The 16,029-nt window shown below is 38.1% G+C and overlaps 1 protein-coding gene across 1 annotated transcript in view; it reads right to left on the bottom strand.

The window, feature by feature from the left end:
• The window catches only part of ADGRB3 (adhesion G protein-coupled receptor B3), a gene marked incomplete at both ends in the record, with an annotated part of 540,315 nt that overhangs the window by 152,337 nt on the left and 371,949 nt on the right, over nucleotides 1–16,029 (bottom strand). The window contains 3 exons of the mRNA XM_083351264.1: nucleotides 2,613–2,715; nucleotides 6,321–6,424; nucleotides 7,990–8,116. Of these exons, the coding sequence (XP_083207390.1) occupies nucleotides 2,613–2,715; nucleotides 6,321–6,424; nucleotides 7,990–8,116 (334 nt within the window). The remainder of the gene's footprint in view (nucleotides 1–2,612; nucleotides 2,716–6,320; nucleotides 6,425–7,989; nucleotides 8,117–16,029) is intronic.

The raw sequence follows: 16,029 nt of genomic DNA, 5'->3' as shown, positions 1-16,029 counted from the left end.
CAGCTCTGCATCGATCGCATCAAGGGTGCCTATGGGGGCCTGGGCAGGAGTGGGACACATCTGAGGGTCTCTGGCGGAAGGAGGGTCTCTGGGCCAGGGCCAAGGCAGTGGGGGCCGTTCCCTCACTGTTTCCAGAATGGCTTCGCGGGCCACATGAAACCACTTCGCGGGCCGGATCCAGCCCCTGAGCCTTGTGTTTGCCATGTCTGCTGTAGTCTTTCTATGTTAACTGCTTCCTCAGAATAAAATTTCAATCCACAAATTCCTCTTACCTACTGATTAGTGAACTTAACTTTAAAACAGTTTTTTTTTAAAAAAAAAAAATCCTGATTCATAGATTTAGTATTCGGTGTTGGCTTGATAGTGACTTTCACACAGGCATGGCTATTTTTTCCTGCAAGATAATATCCAATACAGTGACTGTTTAGCATGTATATAAAATTGAGCCTGTAGATGAATGAAGGTGGCACCCTTCTGAAGACCTGATTGATGCATTCATATTTCAGAATTCATGTAGATTGACTGATTTAGGCAGTGAAAGTGAACACACTTTTCAGGGACTTCCATAAAATGACACAGTTTGGGGACAACCTTCTTTCACAAAGATTATTGCTGGACAGCTGCTTAACTTTCTTCCTTCTCCCTTGCACTGCTACTTGCATATAGTTCTTCACATGCTAATTTAATTAAGAAGCCTATCCTGTGATTTGAGATACTGCAATATTAAGGATTGGACTAGTCCAGGCAGAATAATGAACTTTAATTCTATGCCATCCACCAATGCATTATCAAAACACTATAGCAGACATGTCAAACACAAGGCCTGGGGGCCGGATCCGGCCCACGAAGTAGTTTCATGTGGCCCACAAAGCCATCCTGGAAACAGTGAGGGAACAGCCCCCACTGCCTTGGCCCTGGCCCAGAGACCCTCCTTGGCCTTGGCCCAGAGACCGTCAGATCTGTCCCACTCCTGCCCAGGCCTCCATAGGCACCCTTGATGCGAACGATGTAGAGCTGGCCATGCCCACCCAGTAGGCCATACGCACTCTAGCCATGCCTACCCAGTAGGCCACGCCCACCCTGGCCATACCCCCCCGGCCCCCTGAGGGCAACCGCAATGCTGATGCGGCCCTCAATGAAATTGAGTGTTACACCCCTGCACTATAGGTTTGTGAAAGAATTTGATTTTCTTTCCTTGAACAATGTGATAAGCCAATGGTGAAATTACCACGGATCATAATAAATTGGGACAGCATCTCATCTGCATATCAACTTGAAAGATATAATGAGATTCATGAAGATAAATGTTACAAAGAAATACCTAAGATTGTTAATTATTTCGAGAGAAAAAGAGACTGGGATCAACAGTGCAGCTAATGTCAAAAAAATTATCTTAGCTCCTCAGCTTTACTTGGAGTGACAGTACAATCCTAAACATTTGCTATGGTTCATGCACTGCAGAACAGGATCTGTGCAACTTGCTTGCTCTAATGATAAGCCCCTCCAATTATGTCTTTGACAATGCAGCAGCTCTTAGGAACAGAGTATAAATCAACCTCATTCTTTTTATACACCTAATTTTTAGCTAAGTAGTTTCTCAACAGCTGGAAATAGTAACATGATCAGTAAATCATAGAATTGACAATTGGAAAGTCATAGACTACAGGGTTCACATACTAGGTCCACATGAAATCTTAATTTCCTTAAGTCTTTTAAACTTCAAAATTAAAGGAATTAGAAAAACACAGTTCTTGAGATTATATTTGTGTTAAACTCTGAATTTACACAAATCGTTCATTTCACACCTGTACAAATTACTGTGGTTGAATCAGACTACTTAGTCTGATCCCTAAACTAATAGAAAAATAGTTGAAACTAAGCTTATGCTTATGTATGAAATTTATGTATTAAAGTAAAAGTTATTAAAATTAGTAAAATTATTGTGCATTGACTTTAGAATTAGAACACCAGTGTTGCCAATGGATTTGCCTGTGCTTCAGGTCAAGAAAACTAATTTATGTTTGAGAATCATATCTCATTAACCATTAAATAAAAGGTTTTTTTTGCCACAACTAAGTAAACACCATTAAGACAAAATGAAAGAAACTGAACAATGCAGGTAAAAAACATACCAACAATTCATTTTATGACAGTTAATCTAGTTTTGCTTTAACATTCATCAGATATACATGTATACTCAGATGTTAATTTCTAAGAATTTATCTATCTTTATTGAATGTCAGTGTGTTAACAAAAGACAAAAACATTGTAACACTATTCATTATAGTTACCATAATGAGCTAGAATATATGATTTTGATGCATTATATCTTTGAACTATTACAGTTTTGAGATCTACATATGTTTGCTATTGAAAACACAAATTATCCAGAAGGAATTATAGGAAATGGAGGGTTGGAAAGGAAAAAAAAAAGATTTTCAACAAAACATGTTGAACCTTTTTTTTCTACTTCCTAATATTTCATCAGATAGCTATCAATTTCTGCAAAGGGTCTTTTTTTTTTGGTTGTTGTTGTTGCCAAAACTGAAAAGAACCCAGCTGTACAAAAACAGATTGCAAGCAATTAAAATATAAAGGAAGTTTAGTCATACCTTGTTATGTGTCTGTGTTTGTCCAACCAATATGAGAATATTTGATGATATAATAGATAGGCAGAAATTAATTAGAATTATGGACCTCTCAGATCTGATGTACCTGTTCAAGGAAAACACACACACACACACACACACACACACAAAAGAATTTAATTCAGTAAATTCTTATTAAAACAAATAATACTGATATTTTTAAGTACTTAATAACAATTTTAAAGCATAAGTAGTTTAAAATTAACTTTTTAAACGAAAAGTTAATGAGTATTTAAACCTCTTTTATTTGGAGTTGTACAGGCTAGCAGTAATTAATATCAGAATTGGGAACAAAGAAATAAACAATATTTCAATAGCAATAAGAAATTAGACACACATATGGTCTGCAAGTTTGCAATCTCGAATTATTTTGATACTGAAATTAGTAGATACTCTACCATCCACTTCAAAAGGATGCAGCTGTTTGAGTGGTTGCAGTCCACTGGGGAATTATTTTTACAGATGCCACAGAGAAATGACTATGAATTGAATTAAGTATGTATGATAAATCTACTCATGTCCTTCCTATTATCATGAGATCTACAGTGGACATTACTGGAGGATTATGCCCACAGATGCAGTAGGAATATTTGAGTGGATGTTCACATGATTAACAAAGCTAAATTGATGGTTATATAGAAATGGATTATTCAGATTCAAAATGCAACATTGTTTGGCTACATTTGTTTCTCTAATTAAAGTACTGCTTAATTATGTTTTACAAAGTCTACAGACCTTAGAAAGGATAATTCATTCCACTGCTGAAGAGTAACTGTTGCACAAACTTAATTTTAGTCAATTAATAACTCATTTACTTGATGGACAATCGTGGCTTTGTCATTCAATTTAAGACAAATATTTTGTACATGCTTGTAAATATATTGTATTTACTCCCCCTCTGATAATTAGAGTAATATATTTAGAGAGTTTCACAAACTCCATGTTCTACTATAGCTACGTGCCTCATAACAAACTGTTTGAGGATAATGGACATCAAAGTTCTATTGGGAAGAATGGGAAAGTTTGCACAAGCAAACTTCCATTCATGTATATTTTGATCTAAGATATTTGCTCCTAAAATGGTGAGTTTCACAGAGAGTTAATACAAAGTTTAGCATTACTAAATAATTTAAACTTCTCTGAAATGTTATACTTTGTAAAATATATTTAGTATGTCAAGATATAATTTATTTTCTTAAATCAATAAAATGTATTTTTAGCTACCTGATACTGCACATTGGATATATATATATATATATATATATATATATATATATATATATATATATATATATATATACACACACACACACACACACACACACACACACACACACACACACACACACATATATATATATATATATATATATATATATATATATATATATATATATATATATATATATATATATATATATATATATATATATATTTGGTTTATATATATATATATATTTGTCCAAATTGTGCAAATCCTGTATGAAACTTGATTGATGAAAGACCTCATTTTTATGTTGAAAAAATATATATGTTTGATTATACCGAACCAAGCATATTCTAAAGCTGCTACAATTTTTTTTAATCAAAGAATTATACTAAGATTTGATTTGCTCAATCAAAACCTCAGATTTACAAGGTTTTTTTTAATACGAATCATTCCCAAACAAGCAATTTTGCTACATAGTTACTGAAGAAAACATAATGAGTAATTTTACAGAAGTATGAAATCCAATCAATTTATTACAGACATGATGGGTTTCCTTTCTATCTTAAAGGGACCTGGACAATGTTTTTTCAAGTAGTGTTTTCCTCTGGACAGTTATTTTGCTCCACTGATTTTATTTTATTTTATTTTGTTTGTTCAATTTCTATAACCATCCACCTCACTAAATGACTCTGGATCGCTTTATCCCACCTTCCTCCCTATGGTCACTCTACTGATATACTCCTACTCCTAGTTTCATGTTACTTTCATTTTAATAGAAGATATAGTCATTAACACACCATACAGTATTTATAATTCAGCTTTATAGCCATTTGGACCATAAGTAGTGTAAAACTCCACAAAGGCCATTCCCATTGCCCCTGACTATTGACTTCTAAACAATAAGGCACAGGGGGAATGGTGCTTTACCCTTATAGTTTACACGAGCCAAAACTATTATGCTTACTATGTGCAACTTCGGATAGCATTGTATTTTAGTGTGTTAACCTACACATTTTAATATATGTAGATGTATTCATTTATTTACTTCTTCAGTGTCATGCATGAATATATATTAGTGATTAATAATAAACTAGTTCTGAAATGTTCTGTTTCTTCTGAATCAGTTGGATGAAACATCTACTTATTCAGATATCATGGGAAAGAATAATCTGTAAGCATGCTGTAATTTAGTATCATTTTTCCATTCAGTGGCTACTTCGTTGTTGTTTGCTTTGCTTTTAAATTGCCAAAGGTCATTCCTTCAAATTGGGTTTTTCCCCTTGCTTCCACTGTGAATGTGATCTAAGGGGCAGCACATATAATCAGTTTAATCTCAGGTGATAATTTATTTTATTTACTTTTATTTATTTAATTGGATTTAATTGGACTCAGGGTGGTTAACAGGGTAATTAAAACAAGAAATACAAAAATTAAAAACAAGTAAAAAGATTATAACAGTCCCTGAAAAAGTAAAAACCCCAATTAAAATTAGAATTAAAATTCTCAGCCTGGGCCAGAGAGCTCGAAGAGCCAGGTCTTCAGGTCCCGGCGGAATGAGCGGAGGTCGGGGGCGGTCCTCAGCTCCATGGGCAGCTGGTTCCAGAGGGCAGGCGCACCCACTGAGAAGGCCCTCCCTCTGGGTGTTACCCGCCGGCAATCTTTTACCGGCGGCACCCTGAGAAGACCCTCCCTGTGGGAGCGCACTGGATGAAGGGAACTTGATGCTGGCAGCAGGTGTTCCCTCAGATATCCCGGACCCAAGCCATTTAGGGCTTTATAGGTCATTACCATTGAGGATACTTTCAATTACTGAAAATCTACACACACACAAATCTTCAACCCACAATTGCTGTTGGTATGTGAAAATCACTAAGGGGTGTCTCAGACTGTGTGAAGTATTCTCTGTACTTGTGTATTCATGGGTGCATTCAGAGAGCACTGTATTAAGAAAACTGAATATATGCAGTGGTTCAAAGACAGAACTTACTGAGGGCCTGTTATGCAATAAGCAATATTGTGCCACTGAATCAACAGGAATTAGGATTACATTAGTGGAAATGCTGAAGTACTAGGGGTACTTTTCACTCAATTGTTTTGTTTACCATAATGAATGATAGTCTCAGATTAGAGCCTCAGGGCTTCTCACCCAAGGGGATAGAAGTATACACATATATCTTCACAGAAGTAAAAGGGAAATTCTTTGAATATAATGGAAATTTAATTGTGCGTTGCAGCTTCAGCACTCACAAAATTTTTTTTGGTCAGAACTGATGTCCTTAATGCCATTAAAGAAAAAAAGTAATCACGAGTAGGACAACCTTAACAACAAAACGTAACATTTTAAATGGATTACAATATCTAATTAGCAACCCTTATAGAAGAAACACATATATTTTTTTTCTTTTATTTAGAGCAGAAAAGCTTCTTTAGTGGTTTTACAAAACCACTTATCAATTACATACCTCCACAGTGCTGCATAGACAACTGCTAGTGTGATCAAAGCCAAGCATGAAAGGCCACTGCCTACTATTAGGGTTACTGAGGGAACACCAGATGACTCCATGATCTGTGGATCATAACAAATATCTATCAGAGGAAATCACATTCTAATAACTGCAGCAAAAAAAGATGTTGCAAATCTAATTGGTACATAGCGATTTCATGTCAATGGTATTATCAGTAAGCAGCCATTCCTCCCTGCTTTAGCCTCTATTTGAGACTGTAATGCTTTTAAGTCCCTGGGATTTCAGAATACTAAATTAATACCTACTGTATTGGCCTTGAATAAGGATCAAGGCCAATTTCACTCACCAAACAAAGAAATAGTTTTGTTTCTTTCCAAGAAGGTTAGTTCCTTGGGAGGCCAGGATATTTATTGCCGTTACAGATTCTTAGCTTTAGAAAAAGAGCAACACATTTTGGAATTACATCTTCCCTTGATAGCCAAAGTAACGAGCTGAAGAAATAATTTGGCTTACTTTGACAAATCAAATGCTATCCAGTTCCTTATCCAATGCTTATGACTAAACTTTTTGACAGTACAATAACTTTGCCTTAAAGTCATGCATTTTTTTTCCTTGTGGCTTTAAATGGATAAAAGAAACACCAATGGAGAAATTCACAAAAATCCAGAGTAATTGAAAAATCTGGACCTCTAAAACAAACGGGTAAAAATTCTTATGTTTAATATTTTCACAGTTGAGCGTAAATGACCTTGAGGAAGAAAAGTCTTTTTTAATGCAACCAAATATACCTCACACATACCCGCACTTCCACTTCTTTTATCAGTTTTTTTAAATTGCAAAATGTATATGTTATTGGCTAATTAAACAATTAAATGAAGAAGTTTTCAGAGACACCCTGCTTGATTTAGCAATATGCTGCTGAAAAGCCTAAAGGCTCCAGTGTAAATTACATTTTATCTAGATATGATGTGTCATCTAGGCAATATAAAACAGTGTTTAAAATGGATTTTGAGTTTATTTCAGTCAGAGACTTCTAGGTTACAGGTAAGATGATTGCTGACTGTACACCTAACACTGTTTCCCTTAGGTTGCCCAGGCACTTTGAAATCTATTTTAATAGGCAGGGCTTTTTAAAAAAACAGAAATATGCAGTTATTTTTTAGTTATTTTACATTGTTGTTTTATGCATATAGAATTGTCTCTCATAAATGTCAGCAAATAATATATATTCCCTATTCTGAAAATGCACAACTGCAATCTGTTTAACAAGAGTGGCTAGGTTCCTTATTCTACTGGCACTAATGATCAGAAATATCTCGCCCATTCCTATTTTATTAATTTATTCTTAAATGTAGTCTATTACAATTTGCTAAGTTTCCACTTTACAAATAGGATCTGTTTCACATCTGAAATTGACAGTAGTTGTTTATGTGGCAAAAACCTGTAATTCATTTCCATAAACTGTAAGCTACAGAGGGAGAAGATCCAATCTCTTTCTGACCCGCAGCACTGAATATAATTCCTGAATACAGGTTACTGAAATATATCTGGAGTTAATCCGGAATGCATTAAAACCTTCTCTCAGCCTTTTCCATTAAACTCAGGGTGGTTTTTCTTTCTTTCTTTTCTTTTTTTTTAAGTTTCCCTCCCCTCCTTTGTTACTTACTATTTCTCTAGGTTGCTGAGCCAAAATGGCGAAGGTAGAGAGACGATCACATAAGCATTTCGTATGGGATGCATCGGTAAGCACAGTTTTACATCCCTGGGTGGACCAGGTTCCCAAAGAGTCGTTCCTGCAAGAAGAGAGAGAGAGAGGGGGGGGGAGGGGAGGGAAGGGAAGGAGGGAAGGAGAGAGGCAGAGGCAGAGGAGGAGGAGAAAGAGAGAGAGGGAGAGAGAGAGAAAGAAAATCGGGATAATTACGGCGGGCGGTCAATTCCGTGAAAAGAAAAAGGCAGTTTAATTGAGAGCAGAGTCTAGTGTGGGTTCCCGGACAGAAGAGATCTACTTGTTGTTGAATAGGACTTAATTTAGATGCATCTCCAGCTGTACAGTAATGCGCGCGGGGGGGGGGAGGAATAGAGGCGGCGTGGAAGGGAGGGGGGGCGTAGAAGACGAGCAGGCAGCTCTGCCGAACGCAGTGAGCTGTCCAAAGCTCTTGGTGCTGAAACCACGTCCAGCTTCGGAGTTCTTTTCTGCCAGCCCGAGAAGCGGAAGCTTTTCCCCGCCGTCCGCCGCTTCCTAACTGCTCAAAGCACTGCAAAAACTCACCGCGGGGGGGAATAAAACAAAAGCCTCTTGTGGCATTCCCTCTCTGCTTCCCCTCCCCAGACACACACACACACCCCGGCCCCCAGTGCATACCATCGCTGCCTGGGTCTGGCTTCACGCTTATGTGAGGCTACAACCTCTCTCTCTCTCTCTCTCTCTCTCTCTCTCTCTCTCTCTCTCTCTCTCTCTCTCTCTCTCTCTCTCTCTCTTCTCTCTCTCTCTCTCTCTCTTCTCTCTCTCCTCTCTCTCTCCTCTCTCTCTGTTCTCTCTCTCTCTCTCTTCTCTCTCTCCTCTCTCTCCTCTCTCTCTCTCTCTCTCTCTCTCTCTCTCTTTCTCTCTCTCTCCCCCCCCTCTGGACGCCTGTGCAATTTAAATGCAGAAGGCTGTGAGATATCTGCCTGATTAACACTGATTTGAGATTGGCCGATTCTACCGTAGGTCTTCCTCTGCTGCTCGCTACGCTCGTTGCTGCCGCTGTTAAGGTAGAGATTTTTGCTCCCGTTGGTTTTAACGTTCAAGCCGGAGGATTTCACCCTGGAAACCGGCAATAGCATTCCTCCTCCAACTCTTCCTTCCTTCCTTTTTTTTTTTGCCGCGCCTCTAGCAGTGGGGTGGATTTCATCAGGGCACCACATCTTCAAAGAGACACCCGGTCGCCCTCCAGACTTCCCCTTGTCCAACTCGATTTCATCCTTTCACCTCCCTCCCGTCTCAGTTCCAGGGGTATTTGGGGGGTGGGGTGGGGGGAGAGGACTGGTTGGAAGTATTAAGGGATCTTTTCCTCTCCCCCTCCCACACCAGCCCCCCGCCCCGCATACGCCAACCTTTTGGTTTTGCTTTTTAAAAACAACCACCTATCCCTGATTAGATTAGCCCTGTAAAAAGACAAAAGCTCCTGCTCAAATCTTCCCCAACAGAACAATAAAATGGTACCAACCCACGTTTTCCTTGTGCGGAGAAAAAAGAACGAGGCAGGAGTGGGGGTGGGGTAGTGAAGAGGCAAAGCATGGTATTAATCTTGCGCTCCTGTGAATTAAAGGCATTTGAGGGGGGGGGGCTTTGAAAGAACTCAAAACTGCTAGCACTTATTGTATGTACTGCATATTAAAATGGGATATTTTCCTTCTCCCTTGCATGCTTCTGCATAAATAATCTCCCTAGCCCACCTCAGGTTCATTGCCAAGCTTCGTATGCAGCTATTCACATATTGCCTAAGCTTCTGCTTATGCACTAGTGGGAGGACTCTGCCAGGAACAGCAAACTCTCTTACTTTCCCTCCCCAAGGTCCTTAAAATAGAGAGAAGCTAGAGTGGAAGAGTGAAAGTTTTCGCCTTCAGATACCAACCTCTTCTCTCTGCCTTTGAACCACCTGCTTTGGATTTCCCTCTTACTTCATGGGCATTACTGTAAATAGCAATCCTTAGACACTAGTCCTTTTTTCTTCAAAAGGTACATCATCCCAACCCACTGTGTCCCAACTATTCTTCAATGTCCTGAGAAATCATCCTTTGGCATTATAAATACTTTCAAGACCAGCCCATAAAATAAGGCTTAGCCCTAAATGCCATTTAACTATAAAACAGAAGATTATTTATTAAAAACTTGGAAACTGCCCTTACTAGATATATCTGCCATGGATGAACCTCAAACATTCATTGGATTTGTCCTCCTGAATATTGTTTTACTTTGTCTTGTGTTGTTCAAGCACAAATGAAATACATTTATCAGAGATGATTAAATATTCAAGAAGATGCTAGTTTAAGGGAAACTGATATGGCTTAAGCATAAAAACAGTGTTCAGTTTTTAAGTCAGTTCGATTGAGAGGGGTGCTTAATATGGAACGTACTAAGCAACAGCCTAATATTTTACTGAATACTACTATTTTCAGGATATGATGGTTAGAGCTGTGAGAGCTTGTTTAATTGCCATCATATTTAAAATTAAAACTCAGTCCACTGTGAATAGACCATAAACCTCAGCCAGAGAAGAAGGAAGAAAATTATGTTTTGTTTTACTTAAAACCATATTGTCTATAATGCACACTCACGCCCATTTTATTAAGCTTAGATAATTTCTAGACAATCAGTTTGGTGGTTAAAGTCTGCATTATAAACTAGGAAACTATGAATTCAAGTCTTCCTGTAGGAGAAGAAACCAGCTTGGATGAATAAACAGAAATCTAAAAAGTTATTTAGTCTCATCAGCCACAATTCATGATGCTCTTTGTGGGATGTACAAAGGTCTGTTTATATAACCTGGATTTTTGTGGTCTTGTCTCCATTGCATAGTTTTGGATACCAATTCTACCACTCTGTCCAGTGATAGTAATGCTTTGTTTGGTAACCAAGGGAAAACAGGAAGAGAAGAAGCCCTGATTGTGCAGAATCTAATAAAATTTATTGGTGAAATGGTTATTGGCTTCCAAATTAGCAAAGGCTTAATTTGTATGTTGTTTTTGTGGCATGGCTTTCTCTTCCAAAACCATTTTTGCTACAGTTGGTTCACATATATCTCTCATAATATATAGATTGCCTATAATATAGGTAGTCATTTCCTATGTAAATTTCAAGGGCCTTGAGAAAGACATGAAAATGCAATTAAAGCAGTCAATTTGTTGTGTGACTTTTGATGCATTAATGATGAAAGTTGGAAGCCAACTATGTCATTCCATTTATTTAAATAGTCTTCCTCTATTTAAGTGGAATGATACACTTAGTACTATATGCAAAGCATTATAGCAGTGCTTCTCTATGAGCTAAGTTTGCCTAAGATCATCCATTAAGACTACAGGCAAACCGTGAAATGATTCAGAATCATTTTGCTCCTGATTTGACCACTGCATTGTACATGTGGAGGATGAGAAAGATTAGGAAATCTAAAAAAATTATATTATAAGACAAGACTAAAAGTTATTCATAATTATAATTTCAATGGATTAACACAGGATTTTTTTTAAAAAACTTTAATTTTCAAGTTAAAGTTTTTTCCTTATATAATTTAATTAAAAATTCACTTTAACTGTGCATGACTGCTATTCCCCTAAGTGTTACTCCCCTAAATGAAATTTGCTTAGAATGCACAGTAGCAGCAGCTCCTGGAAAATTGTGCCACCTATTGTTGCCTGAATCCATCTGTATTTTTGATAAACTATCTTCTTCTTTCCAAAAAGCTAACACTGAGAAGGATTATATCTAAGTTTTCAGTCATATTTCCACACAAGGCACTTTTCATTTGATGATGGGAAGCACCCAATATATCAATGAACTATAAACAACAACAACAACAACAACAACAAAAGAAAATGAAAGACTGTGCTATCCTTTGCATTTACACAGGTGCCTCTGATCCTATTTCATTAGTTTCACCACCTAATTTTGGGAATGGTTATCAGAAGGGACAGAGTAAAAAAGTCTTCTTAATTGAGTGGAATAAATCTTGTGTTACTGAGGCCCATTCAATAACTGAAGGTCTATGAAGGAACATACAAGTGCAAAGGGAGTAAGGGCATACAACTTATACTCAGAAGTATGGATACTTTCAACTATTCATACAAATCAATTTGAAGAAACCACAGATTTGGAGAAATGTCTGAAAATCTTACCTCTTACACACACACACACACACACACACAAGCAAAACCATTGCAAAGCCTAGAACACTGATAAAATAAGGATCCAGAATCTTTACTGAACTGGTGAAATCATCCCCAGCATCCAAAGCTATGATTTGAATGCTGCCCTTACCATGATTGGAGGGAGCAATAGTTGTCAGATCTTTGATCTCTCTACAACCTCCTGTCTTCTTTCAACATTGCTCCAAAGAGTCCTTCAACCTTCCAAATTATATGTTCAATGTCAGAGAAAAAGATAGGGGACTATTGAGGCTGGGAAACACTGAAGATTGCTTCCTTCCTCGTCCTATCAGCAGAAAAGTTCTACTGGACTGGAAATTTTCTGTGGATGGAAGAAACATTCCTGTTCACAGAAGATTGACTCTGGAGCCAAGCCAAAGAGCATAATTAAGTTTGCATAATAACCCGACGAGTTAAATTTATCATGCAATTTCAGTGTTCACAAAATATATTTTTCAGTATGTATTCAGAACAACTTTTTAATTATCCTCCTTAAATTCTATATATTTTCCAAATGATCTGTCTACAATTATAAATAGACTAAATAATGTATAAATTAAAAAAAAAGAAAACAAATCTGGAGTAAATGAGATATATGGGATTCATTTAGCCAAAGTGCATCTTGTTACTTCTGTATGATCTGCTATCTATGGCTTTTCAGTTCCTTATATTAGTCAATCAAGTGGCTATTTCGGTTTTACCAAACTTATGCTATTTTTTTAAAAAAAAATATTGTAAGTGACTCTTTACCTAATGCTGTCCAGATTTATTGGGATTAAAACTTCCAGAATTCCAAAGCAATGGCCACAATGGCTAGTAATTCTGGGAATTGTATAATGAGCCTTTTTGGAAGATAAAAGATATGCTGGATGTTAACAGCATCTGGAAGGGCACACCAAAAACAGAAGATAACAGAAGCAGTATGATCACTTAAGGTCTGCCTCCTTTATTGAGTGCATGTATGAAGGAGTGGGACTTGAATGGTGATTCCATTTCCCTTCTTTTGCCATTTTTGACACACATGCACACTCTTGCTGCTCTGGATGCTGATGAAACAGTTGTCTTTTGGAATAGCTGGATAGATGCTTAAAAGTCAGTCTGTTTATATGTTCCACCCGGGTCTTTGGTGAGGAAGCATGAAGCCCCTCACTTCATAGGAACCGTGGTGGCGCAGTGCTTAGAATCAAGTACTGCAGGCTACTTCTGCTGACTGCCAACTGCCGACTGCCAGCAGTTTGGCAGTTCAAGTCTCACCGCTTCAAGGCTCAAACTCAGCCTTCCATCCTTCCAAGGTCGGTAAAATGAGGACCCAGATTTATGGGGGGCAATATGCTGACTCTGTAAAGTGCTTAGAGAAGGCTGTAAAGCACTGTGAAGCAGTATAGAAGCCTAAGTGCTATTGTTAACATCTTCAGTGCAGTTTAGGGGATGTCAGTGTTAGTGTTCTTCTGTTTATAAGGGCTTTGAGTGGTCAGTAGGTCTTGTGATGGGTGAGGTGGAGGTGTGTCAAGTGACGGTCTTGTAATGGGTCTTGTGGTCACAAGAGGTATTGAACACATGAAGCCCTTAGAAACAGAAGAACAGTGACACTGACATCCCTTAAACTCTGCTGAAGATGTTACCTAACCTGGTAATGAAGAGTTCAGAAACCAACCCACAAGTTCAGAGAATGAATTTTCACCCTCATCCAACACCCGAGCTGCAGATATTTGCCACTATTGCAAAACTGCCATCCTTCCTCCCTCCCTCCCTTTTGGAACCTTGCTGTGCAGATCCAAGGGCTCAAGGTTGCAACTCTGATCACAAACTCAGTGGCAGTTGTTCTTCATTAATGCTCTCAGCTGATGCTCACAGACGCTACCTGGAAGGAAGTGCTGCTGCCCGTTATACAGTACATGGAACCCAGTTGCCTTGATAGTTTTGCATCTCGCAGGATGACAAAGTATTGATTGTCTAATTAGTTGCTTTCCAAAGATGTAACACAATACAAATTGTGTAGTGAATAGAAACACATGTTTCCTCTTTGTACACAGCAAAGCTTTTGTTTATCTGGAATGTGGGAGTTAACTCTGGAAATAATATTTAATTACTAAAACAATAACAGGGAAATACAATGAAGAAATGATGAGCTATTTACCTGTTAGCTTTATTATATAATGCGGCCTTCCCAACTTGATAGTCTCAACATCTGTTAGGTTACATATTCTATCATCCTAGACCAATATGGGGGAATACTTAGCTGATATGAGGCTGTTCTAGGGGTGTTCTTCCTGGCTATTCTTTTTCCCCGTGCTGCTAAGATTATATGGATTTTAAAAGTCACTCACATCTATTGATATTAAATGCTGGGCTTCTACTCAAATTTTTGTTTTTGTTTTAAAGCGTAGACGGTTCAGCAAAATTTATTTGGCCAGTTTCAGAATAGTGGCTGAAATTCTCAGCCAGAATAAGTTTGTTTGGATTCTCTTCTGCTCTGGGATAAAGTTGATACAGTTCAGCTCCATTAGAAATTGCCCTATTAGAATGCACCTTAATGAGTGTCAGAAAAGCCAGAACTCTAAATAAGGATTCTGAAAAATCCTCAGAGTGCCTTGTTTTGTCACTTTACTTTTGGATAGAATAGACTTACAGCTTTATACATATTGTAACTGTATTTATGTATCCTAATTTCCATAACATACATACACACACACACACACACACACACACACACACACACACACACACATATACACTGAGCTTGTTGATCAGAAGGTCGGCAGTTTGGCGGGTCGAATCCCGAGTGCCGTGTAACAGAGTGAGCGCCTGTTACTCGTCCCAGCTTCTGCCAACCTAGCAGTTCGAAAGCACATAAAAATGCAAGTAGAAAAATAGGGACCACTACGGTGGGAAGGTAACAGCATTCCGTGCGCCTTTGGCATCTAGTCATGCCAGCCACATGACCATGGAGACGTCCTCGGACAAGCACTGGCTCTTCAGCTTTTCAGCTTTGAAACGGAGATGAGCACCAGCCCCTAGAGTTGGAAACGACTAGCACGCATGTGTGGGGGAACCTTTACCTTCACCAGCCTGAGGATGACGGATGGGATTCCGTCGAAACGTTGCTCCTACACCCTCAACTCTATGCGGGAAAAAACCCGAATGACCAAAGATCCACATACAAACACCTGCGAAAACCTTAGAAAACATATATATATGTTAGACTATATATATATATATAGTCTAACTTCCTTTCCAATTCAAGAATCTGTGACTATAGCATCCTCTGCAAAATAGTCATCCAGCCTCTAATGAAACACCTCCATTGAAGGAGACCTCCTTGCCTCTCTCCGTCCACCATCTACTGCCAAGGCAGCTTGTTCCATGGCTGAATTGCAGCTACTATTAGAAAATGTTTCCTGATGTTCAACTAAGAACATCTATTTCCTTGCAACTGAAGCCCATTGTTTCTTGTTCTGCCTTTGGAATATTTGAAAAAGTCTTCCTAGTATTATACATGTCAGCCCTTTGGATATTTGAATACAGCTGTCATGCAGCTCCCTGCAATCTTCTCTTCCCCAGGCCAAACCCTCAGGCCTTTCCAACCATTCCCTGTTTTTCCTTCCAGGATCTCAGTTTTATTAAATTTATTTCTTTTGGGATTAATGCACTTCTCTATTATTAGATGGGGAACCAATACTGTGAACCTATACATTTGCTATACCCTCTGCGAATTGTTCATGCTAATCCTACTTCTAGTCAATTGTTTAGCAATTTGACAGTACATCTTGTTATGTGCCAACAGTAACACGTGCAACATCCATAA

The sequence above is a fragment of the Vipera ursinii genome, assembly GCF_947247035.1.
Source record: "Vipera ursinii genome assembly, chromosome: 1".
In the NCBI taxonomy this organism is placed as follows: Eukaryota; Metazoa; Chordata; class Lepidosauria; order Squamata; family Viperidae; genus Vipera; species Vipera ursinii.
The sequence above is the reverse complement of the archived record's forward strand: the minus strand, read 5'-3'. Positions and strand labels throughout refer to the sequence as shown.